The sequence below is a fragment of the Pocillopora verrucosa genome, chromosome 1 (genome assembly GCF_036669915.1).
Source record: "Pocillopora verrucosa isolate sample1 chromosome 1, ASM3666991v2, whole genome shotgun sequence".
NCBI classification, from domain to species: domain Eukaryota; kingdom Metazoa; phylum Cnidaria; class Anthozoa; order Scleractinia; family Pocilloporidae; genus Pocillopora; species Pocillopora verrucosa.
The window spans coordinates 2,033,688-2,043,158 of record NC_089312.1 but is presented as its reverse complement, the minus strand read 5'-3'; the positions used below and the strand labels follow the sequence as shown (position 1 = coordinate 2,043,158).

Here is a 9,471-nt window from a genome sequence, read left to right as displayed (position 1 = left end):
TTCTTGGAAAAATTTCCCCTTCATATCGGAAGACTACGAAAATGATGGTCACAGGCACGTTCGCCAAAATTCATCGGTTCTTGCGGAATTATGAACTTACAGCCAGATATTTTGCATGTATGCTCGTTTCTACTCTCTTGCCATCATATGTAGGTCAGGAGCAGAGTATCACCTGCGTAAGGTATGCATTTTCAACATTAACTTTGAAATATTTCTTATTCTCATGGAGCAAAATAACTGCGTGCTTTTTTCAGATTTTCGAAGATTTTGATCACTTACATCAGCCAGCTGGATAGGACCCGTTTCAGTTAACCGCGAAAATTGATTTCTGTCTAAGCAGCCACCCTTCGAAAGACGTGGGTGTTCCGACAGTTGCTTTCTGTGCTGCATCCTATCAATGGAGATGAAATTTTACACGTAGACTTGACTTGAACGTGATTGGTCAATACGGCTGTCCTAATTAATTTACCAAACATTTCCAATTGTATTTTGAGAGAATTGAGCGAGTGATGATATCAGTCGCTTATATAAAACCTCGAAGAGTTTAGAAGAATCGTATATCTGCAGTGAATTCGATCGTTCAGAGAATCATGAAGCATGGATGATGTTAGAAACCTTAATAAAAGTATGATTTCACGAAAATCAAACTCTCATTTTCTTTTTTGTTTTGAAAAAAAAAGGGGGTGTGTTTCCTTTTATCGAAAGAAATTTTTTTGAAATGATTGATGCCCTCGTTTTAAGGCTTCTCCTCCTTCTTAGTTTGCACGCTATCGACGAACAGAAAGAAGAAAGAACAGATTCTTGTCACGCAGTCATTGCACAATATGATCACGCAATTGCTCTCTCGCCACACGTTGTGTGACAAGCCTACACGAAGGCTGCCCTCTCTTCCTACATAGGGAACTGCGTGTTTGTCATGTGAGGGTATTAATTGCTCCCGGTAGTGTTTATTTATGACTTTTGATCACTGAAAACACAACCAAATAAATCCAAACCAATCTTGAAGTTTTAAACTTCGGGATTATCTTACGCCCCAATTTAACCCCCTAAAAAAAAGGAACCAGAGTTAGTTGTCTGAAATGCATAATCTTCGAGTATGCAAGCATTGCGCATGTATGTTCTAAGCGTGAAAGCATTGTGCCTAATTGGTGCAAAAATGAGAAGCCGTAAGCATGATGTGTGTGAAAATTATGAAAAAAAAAAAAAACATCAGTTATTTGGCAATTAGATTCTTCTTGGTTCCTCCAACATTATCAATACCATTTCTTTAGTAACATGGGAGCAAAAAAGCTAATTTTTGCTGATATTAAACATATAGCATAACATAATCCATAATAAAACTTAGAGGGGCATTCAAACATCACAATGGCTATTTCCTCCTAAATTTTTATTAACTCTGCTGCTTGTAGGAAATCCTTGGATCCAACCCTGTCACTCCAATGAGCGACCAAGAAATAATTTCTCCTCACTATATCAATACAATATCAACCGAAAAATGATGATAATGAAGAAAAAAGCAATTAAGGAGATACCAAATTCTCCCACCAAACATCACAAGAATTGTATGACAGACAGTAAGGAGAATTACCAGCACTCATGAGATCTTCAGAGTGAAAGGGTTAGAACACTTCCAACTGCCTAAAGACATTTCCTCCCAGTGATGGAAACATCCCCAAAGACTGAATTTTAAACTATCTTATACAAAAATAAATCACATGTACTACACAACAGTGGCACCAAAATGTACTCTTGGAATTGACATATTATTTACGTAACTCCACTGGTTAATTTCAGGGTCATAGACCTCAACACTTGACAAGAACTGTCCATTAAAGCCACCAATGGCAAAAATCCTTCCTTTCATTACGGCAACACTGGTAGCAGAGCGCTGTTCATTCAGTGGACATGCTGCAGTCCAAGAATTTGTCTCAGGATCATAGACATCAACATTACGAAGATAATTGTTCCCATCAAATCCACCAATGACATACAAGAGGCCACCAAGGGCTGCTACACCAGCAACAGATCTTGGCTTACCTATCAGACAATGGAGAAGAAATTGTTATACACGATAATATTATAATCACACTTTGATCAATGTCAATATCGGAGCAATTGAAGACATACCCCTCTCCTGACCCAACAACAGAATCAATTTTGGGTTAGTGAAGGGGTAGGTATTGACATTGATTCAATACTTCTATAATGAGAATGTGTTATTGCATTTGGACAAAGCCTGACTGCAAGCCTTAGACATAAACAAATTTTGTGGTTGGGAGTGTTGGTTAAGTATATGTCTAGTGGAGGGTGGCTTTCAAGCTGAATTAAAGATCAAAAACTTTTGAAACAAACTGATTCGTTTTCTTTTAAAGCTGGGGGGTGGGGCATAGAAAGGAGGGGGCTCATTAGGAAAGGGGATTTATCAAATATTGAACCCCTACTAAGGGGGGACCTATTAGCATAATTATGGAACATCCATGTGGAATTATTATAGCATTATTACTCCTAATGTTTGTTGAGGGGAGGGGAGAGAACAGCATACCAGAGAGTCCCAGACCCCAGAACTGGAGGTTGCAGAGGCTAGATCTCCATGACAAATACCTAAGATATATCAACTGCCAACCCAAATTCAAAAGATTTGATTGCATAGTCTAACTGTTGAGCTAAAAGAGCTAAGGATGGCTGTCATCTGTAGTAGTTATTTTCATATGGACCAACAGACTGCTCAATTAAATATTACTCCCAGGTTTACACCACTGGTATATACAATATTCAAAATGATATAACAGTGCATCTCTTTTGTAAAAAGTTAGAATCAACAGCCATACCTAGGGGAGCCACGTAGCTCCATTCATCACTCTGAGGGTCATAGCACTCCACACTACTCAGGCGTGATAAGCCATCATGTCCTCCCACAGCATACACCAATCCCCCCAGTGTTCCAACAGCTAAGTACATTCTTGGACGCAGCATAGGTGAGACAAAGGTCCATTGATTCTCATATGGATCAAAGCATTCCACACTTTTGAGCCGATGATGGCTGTTGGAGCCTCCAAAAGCAAAAATTTTACCACCGAGGGAGGTTGCACCAAAGTATTTTCTAGACACAAGCATCGGTGGGCGTATCATCCATGAATTTTCCTCAGGGTCATAAGCTTCAACTGTGCTCAAGTACTTCCCACTTTCAAATCCTCCCAGACAATATATCTGTCCATGAAGCTGAGTAACAGCAACACCATACCGCAGGGTAGGCATGTCTTCAATAGGTGACCATTCATCAGTGTACATGTTGTATTGTTCCCCTGATGCCACAGGACTACCAAGGTGGAGACCACCAATGGCAACCATGACATCAGCAAACCCCGAGTGGACTCGTGGCCTCATTCTTACTGCTGAAGAGTGCTTACGCTTTTCAGATGAAGGGGAAGAAGCATAGGAAAGGGCTTCATCTAGCATCTGCTTACACTCAGGATCATTTATAACCCACTCATTAATCATCACCTGTGAACGGAGAAATGTAGGAGACAAAACAGGTAGCCGTACACAACGTAGTATTTCCGACGAGTATCTCAGGCGATCGCCAAAACACGTCAACCATTCAACAGCTGCATTATAAACATCTTCCTCCGATCGAATGCACACATTTTCGTCTGAAAGCAGATCTTTGACTGCGTCTAACGACAGATCCTTGAACTCATCACATTTTATTACCTCATTGAAGTGTTTTACCGCAAACTTGCGCGCCTCACTCCAAAGTTCTTCGCAGGAAAAGCCACCGGCAATAGCTGCTATTCCCAAGCAATTTGACGGCCGAAGTTGCTCTTTAAGAAACTGGCAACAAACGGTAGTAATTTCTTTCATCTGGAAAAGGTCCGAAGCGCTAAGAACATCATCAACATTTGCGTCATTCACGTCTATTGAAGAGGTGTACACAAACCGAACAATACATCGAAGAGCTTCACCGGTAACCCCTTTTAAAGTGATCTCTTCTCTTCTGCTCTCTTTCAGTTGTCCCAAGAACATGGCCCTGAAGTATGGGCTGCCGACGGAGAGAACATTGCGGTGTGCCGATATCGAGAAACCATCTTCTGTGCGAAGGATTACATCACAAAGCTCTTCCAGATCGAGTAAAGATTCCAATCCTTTGAGAACAAGAGCAGCATTTTTGCTCGAAAGATATCGGAAAGAAGACATCGTCCGCCAATTCGTTCCCAAAATAAATTACTGAGCTATTCGTTGCTCGTATGTTACTCTTCCTTACTTTTCCAGTGTTATATAATATTATGATGAGCACGGTTAATTAGTAACGAATAACAAAGGAAGCAGCAAAGATGACTAGTGGGCTTATCTCAATTAGGTTTACCGCTGACACTGATGATAAAGACTTGAAGCGTTCACCCGGAATCTTACTTTCCACGAGTAGTTTGCAAATCGTACGTCGTCGTAAATCGTGCGCGACCCCAGTTTTTCAAAGATGCCTACAACAAACCAACAGAGCGATCAATTTCAACAATTTCTGGACCAGAATCAGTATTCCAGCAACAGTATTTTACGTTATGAGAAAATTTTCGGACGTGGTTTTGTGAGCACTGGAGGTCTTGAAACAACCCAGGTAAGGTACATCAGGAGATCCAAGTAATTTTACTGGGAGGTAAAATCTCTTTTCCTCTCCTCCTGCAATCTAGTGTTATTTTACAAACGTAATTTTTAGCTCATTCGCTGTCGCAGTTAACTCTTGCAAAAGCTAATTTGACTTACTCGAATAAATTTTTTTTTTTTTTTATACTTCGGACGTGTAATATTTCGAAATCGATCAGCCCCTAATGGAATCTTTTCTAGAAGAATTCGGTGAAATCAATCAGTTTTGATCATTAGCCGTGAACTGAGCCAAAAAATATCATGCAGTGCCAAAACACAGGGCTTTCATCTGTAAATCCTAGATATGTGTCGCAAGTTTTTGCCGGCAGATGGAAATCTATATTCTCCCTCACATATCTTGCAATAGAAGGAGAAACTTTTCTTTGACCAAAAAGCGCGCATTATCTTATAACATCAAAAAATGTTGCAACAAAACTTTGGCCATTTTTAAACTTGATCCAACACAGTCCAACATGTTACAACTTGTTGCTACAGGGTGGCCAAACGCGAGTAACACAAGGCATTATTTCATTGTTTTCATCCTTATTTTATTCTACAGGAAATTGTAGCAATGCTTAGTTTAAAACCAGGTCAAAAAGTTCTTGATGTTGGTTGTGGAATCGGAGGATCTGGTTTCTACATGGTGAAGGTATGACTTGACCCTTTTTTTCTGTCACTGGTGGAGAAAGCTGGCTCTATCAGAGTACAGAGCACAGAGCTAAGCCAAAGCTGCCAAATTGTACTGTGTGCAACCTTTTTTTAGGACTTCTCTCTAGCTTTTTTCTGTGAATTGAAAGTGAAATTTCAGAGCAAGTGAGATGGCAAGTAGCAACAGAGGAACCAAACAAGGGTTTTTGAACATGCCAAGTGCCATATGTTATGTTGTCATAACAACTACTGCAACAAAATTTTGTGTTACATTGGACTGTACTGTTTCTTACTTAGAATTTTAAAGTGGAAGTATTGGGTGTTGACTTGTCAACAAATATGATTGACATAGGAAAACAGCGAGCCAAGGAATTTAAGGATGACAAGGTAGAATGTGCTTACATGTAACCTTTAACTGCATGAAGTGATTACCATGGTAACATGTAATTTCTCCCCAAAATATCTGTACATTATCCAGCAATAGATGATGAGAATACCCAAACTTATCAGGTAGATGTTGTTATCTTGATCTAACACCAAATTCTTGTAACTCATTACAAAGGAAAGGTTTAGGAGCTAGAGGTGGGAATGAACAATCAGAAGTCAGTAAGTGTAAGGCATGATGTAACACAGTTAGAAAATACTTGTTACAACTAAATAAACGCAAGTTTTTGTGATCATGAAATCAAAAAAAATTTGCTAATGGGTTCCCATACCACATGCATCTAGAAATTAGGTCAAATGTATATTTTAATGTAATCTTGTAATAGTACAATTTATGTACACTCCGTTGGTTTCTGTAAACATGGTGTCAGTGAGGTTTTTTTTAGTTGTGGGTAGGTTCTTGAAAATTTGCAACTCTTTTTTTCTTGTCATGAAGATATCATTGCAATCTTGCTGCATTGGAAATTTGTAACTTCAACATATGCTAAATGCATGGAAACAAATGTTATGTGAACTGAAATTTTCAGGTGAAAATGGCTTAAAAGTTACACAGTAATACATGTAGTATTCATGTGTTTGCCGGTAAATTTTATAGCTCAAGCACTAAACTTTCAAGTTGTCCTTTGTGTTTTCAGGTTGAATTTGTGGTTGCTGACATAACAACAGCAGATTATGCCCCAGAATCATTTGATGTTATTTACAGTAGAGACACAATTCTTCACATTGCAGACAAAGAATCCTTGTTTAAGAACTTCTTGGTATGCCATTTTTTTTTTGGGAATGAATGAGTGCTTAAATTGAAGATCCAAGTGAATTGTGACACAACAGTTGTCTCACCCTCTGTTTCAGAAGAGAATGTAAAATTATTTATAAAGAAGCTATGGGTAGTAGATTATTAGAACACACCAAGTTCTTACAATTTTTCAAACTTAAATATGCCATAAAAAGCTTTGCAAGATGTAGACTCGTGCTTGTTGTCAACAAAATTCATCATTCAATCATTTCTCACATTACACTGTACATGCCCCCTTGTATATGTACATTGCATTTTCATAAGTTCCAGTTGAGTGATTGGTTGTAATTCTGTTCGTCTTGATTAGAAATGGTTGAAGCCTGGGGGAGAGCTTCTTATTTCTGACTACTGCCGTGGTGCTAATGAATTGTCTGAGCAGATGAAAGCATATGTTGCTAAGCGACAATATCACCTCCTGACTCCAGCTGATTATGGAAAGGTAAGGACTGAGAATCAGTTGGAAAACTGGGCTGCTTTTCATCTTTCTTGAAAATACAATTGACCAGTACTTAAAAATTATAAACAATTGCAGGGACTACATTTGCATTGGCAGTCACCAATTTTGTGACCTGTAATTTTTATTTCTCTGTGTTTGTTACTCTGTAGCTAGTTCTAAAATGTGGTCAGGGGTTTAGTATTTCATATAATATTGAAAACAGTTTTTTTCAGTGACTGGATTATGAATTTAGATGACCTCAAAGTTAATTTGAAGAAAATGGAGCCTACATGTAGAACCTTGAATTATGATAAACTGGAATTTACTCTTTTGTAACTTTCTTAACTTTTCTTTGAAATTTAATGTTGATTTAATTATTTGTGATATTTAGACTGGCTGGCCCAGTCATCTTTAAAGCTTGGTAACCCTTTAAGTCCCATTAGTGATCTAGACAGAATTTCTCCTTACATTATCAGTTTGATATGTAGCAGACAAGTAATAAGAATAAAGAAAAATATCAGTTAGGGGATTATTGGTTGATCCAATTCCAAATTCTCCAAACTAACATCACATAAATTGTATGGCAGGCAGTGAGGAGAATTACTAATGAAATCTTGGGAGTTTAAGGGTTAAAATGGGGGCCTGTTTAAACAACAACAAGGCCAGACCATGTTTTCTGTTAATCTGTGCAGAGAAGATGGAGGAGGCAGTGCCTTCTGTTTTCCTCCTTATTCCACAAGACTAGAATGTCCCAATATTTGTAGATGATATAACAGAGGCAGCACATTCTACTTTATGATTTTAAAACCCAGAGTGTTGATCCAGTGTGGGGAAATTGATCATGAAACTTTGGAATGGTCTGACCAACCCATAATAGAGATCATTTAATCTCACTTCTTCAAAAGACCAGAGAATTCAGTAATAATTTTATCAATAAAATTTAATTGGAACTAGATCAACAGCAACATTTAGTTAGATATGATTCCTGCTAAGGCATGTAGACTCAAATTTAAGATGTCCAGACTGTTGTCAGAACAAGTTAAAATTTGAAACACAAATATAAGAATTTTAAAGTTATAAGAAACTCCTTTTTCAAAGCTTTTGTAACATTTTTTTCTTTCTTTTCAAATAGCTTCTTGAGAAGGTTGGTTTTGTTGATGTAAAAGCAGTAGACAACACCAAGAGATTTATTGAAGTTCTTAAGTCAGAGAGGAAAAGATTTGAAACAGACAGGGACATCTTCTTGAAGGTGAAAATATTTAAACTAAAAGCTACACTTGTGCTGTGGATCATTTGTATCATTAATTCATATAAGAAACATTTTAGAAGTCAAAATCTGAGGTTAGGCACACTTGATGAAAAACTGATCTTATCGCTAAATTCTTTACACCCTAATATCAGTATGCATATTCTCCATACTGTTCTCTATACATTTGTTATGGTTCTGACAAGGAGAATTAGTTAAAACAATCGAGAGCTTCTTTACTTGATCATTTCCCTATATTATCATGGCCTTAATGTTTGATTCAGGGGTGATGCTCTTAGAAGAAATGAGATGCTGATTACTTGTAGGGTTTTAGAGTTAACAGTTCATTGATTTTCTTGTTTATTTGTTTTCTGTCTTTCAAAACAGGATTTCAAATCGGATGATTTTGAATATCTTGTTGAAGACTGGGAGACAAAGATTGACCGCTGTGGCCGTGGAGACCAAAAATGGGGTCTATTCCATGCCAAGAAATCTTCTTAAATCACTTTTTGCACAAAAAGAAGAACTTCGCGTGTAAGCGAATTTTCCAAAGCGCCGTAGGAATCATATGTAAAGTTTTTAACGGCTATTATAGGAATCAAATCTTTTAGGTGCTCAATTTTTATTTATTAGCTATTTTTGTAAGCACATGCATGTATCTCCAAAAACTAATTTAAGAAAGGTTAATAAATCAGGTGGTGCTTTTAACATTTGGTTATAGTTATCATTGGATAAGGCTTGACCTAGCCTAAGGTACACGCGCCATTTGTTTGTATTGTTTAGGCGATCAGTAGTAATTGCGGAACGCCCGCGAAGGCTGAGACATGCGCGAGAGGAAGAGCACGTGACTAATTCGTTCGCCTAGCACCCAATGAAATACAAAGTAAGGAAGACGCAAGCATCAGACGTGAGCACAGGACCCTCCATTTTCCATGTGCAACATTCTAAAGTTCATTTTGGCTGCACGTTTTAAGACGTGGACCAGAAAAATGAAACAATATCTTAGTGGCCAATAAAGAACAGAATATCCGAAGGAGCCAATGAGAATTAAAATCAAAAGCGTGAAAGCGTGGGAGACCAAGTCACAATTAGCATTCTGTTTTGCATCTGATTGGTCAAGAGGGAAGGGTTAGTATTATAGAGCGAAGTGAGGTAAGGTTCCCATCATGCGAAGCGGGTTTAAATCAAAATTGCGCGTCCTGTTTACTTCCGTGATACGTCTTAGGATGGGGAACTTCATGCAGTGTCAATTTTCTCACAGTCCCG

General features: G+C 38.1%; 2 protein-coding genes across 2 annotated transcripts; one reads left to right on the top strand and one right to left on the bottom strand.

Moving 5' to 3' along the window:
• Positions 1–1,144: 1,144 nt before the first annotated feature.
• LOC131781237 (kelch-like protein 20) lies at positions 1,145–4,333 on the bottom strand. Its single transcript, XM_059097888.2, has 2 exons — positions 2,829–4,333; positions 1,145–2,037 (listed from the first exon to the last, which is right to left on the bottom strand). The coding sequence occupies exons 1-2, from the start codon at positions 4,192–4,194 to the stop codon at positions 1,721–1,723; spliced, it is 1,683 nt and encodes a 560-aa protein (XP_058953871.2). The 5' UTR covers positions 4,195–4,333; the 3' UTR covers positions 1,145–1,720.
• Positions 4,334–4,359: 26 nt separating this feature from the next.
• LOC131781247 (uncharacterized) lies at positions 4,360–8,919 on the top strand. Its single transcript, XM_059097898.2, has 7 exons — positions 4,360–4,612; positions 5,198–5,287; positions 5,584–5,673; positions 6,366–6,488; positions 6,831–6,962; positions 8,092–8,208; positions 8,593–8,919. The coding sequence occupies exons 1-7, from the start codon at positions 4,475–4,477 to the stop codon at positions 8,704–8,706; spliced, it is 804 nt and encodes a 267-aa protein (XP_058953881.2). The 5' UTR covers positions 4,360–4,474; the 3' UTR covers positions 8,707–8,919.
• Positions 8,920–9,471: the final 552 nt, after the last annotated feature.

What these genes read in the sequence shown, in the direction of transcription:
- LOC131781237 (XM_059097888.2), bottom strand. Translation starts at nt 4,194, where the DNA reads ATGTCTTCTTTCCGATATCTTTCGAGCAAAAATGCTGCTCTTGTTCTC. An exon ending in GAGCTACGTGGCTCCCCTAG is followed by an intron (nt 2,038 to 2,828) that starts GTATGGCTGTTG and finishes ATTGTCTGATAG; the next exon opens with GTAAGCCAAGATCTGTTGCT.
- LOC131781247 (XM_059097898.2), top strand. Translation starts at nt 4,475, where the DNA reads ATGCCTACAACAAACCAACAGAGCGATCAATTTCAACAATTTCTGGAC. An exon ending in CCTTGTTTAAGAACTTCTTG is followed by an intron (nt 6,489 to 6,830) that starts GTATGCCATTTT and finishes CGTCTTGATTAG; the next exon opens with AAATGGTTGAAGCCTGGGGG. An exon ending in CTCCAGCTGATTATGGAAAG is followed by an intron (nt 6,963 to 8,091) that starts GTAAGGACTGAG and finishes CTTTTCAAATAG; the next exon opens with CTTCTTGAGAAGGTTGGTTT.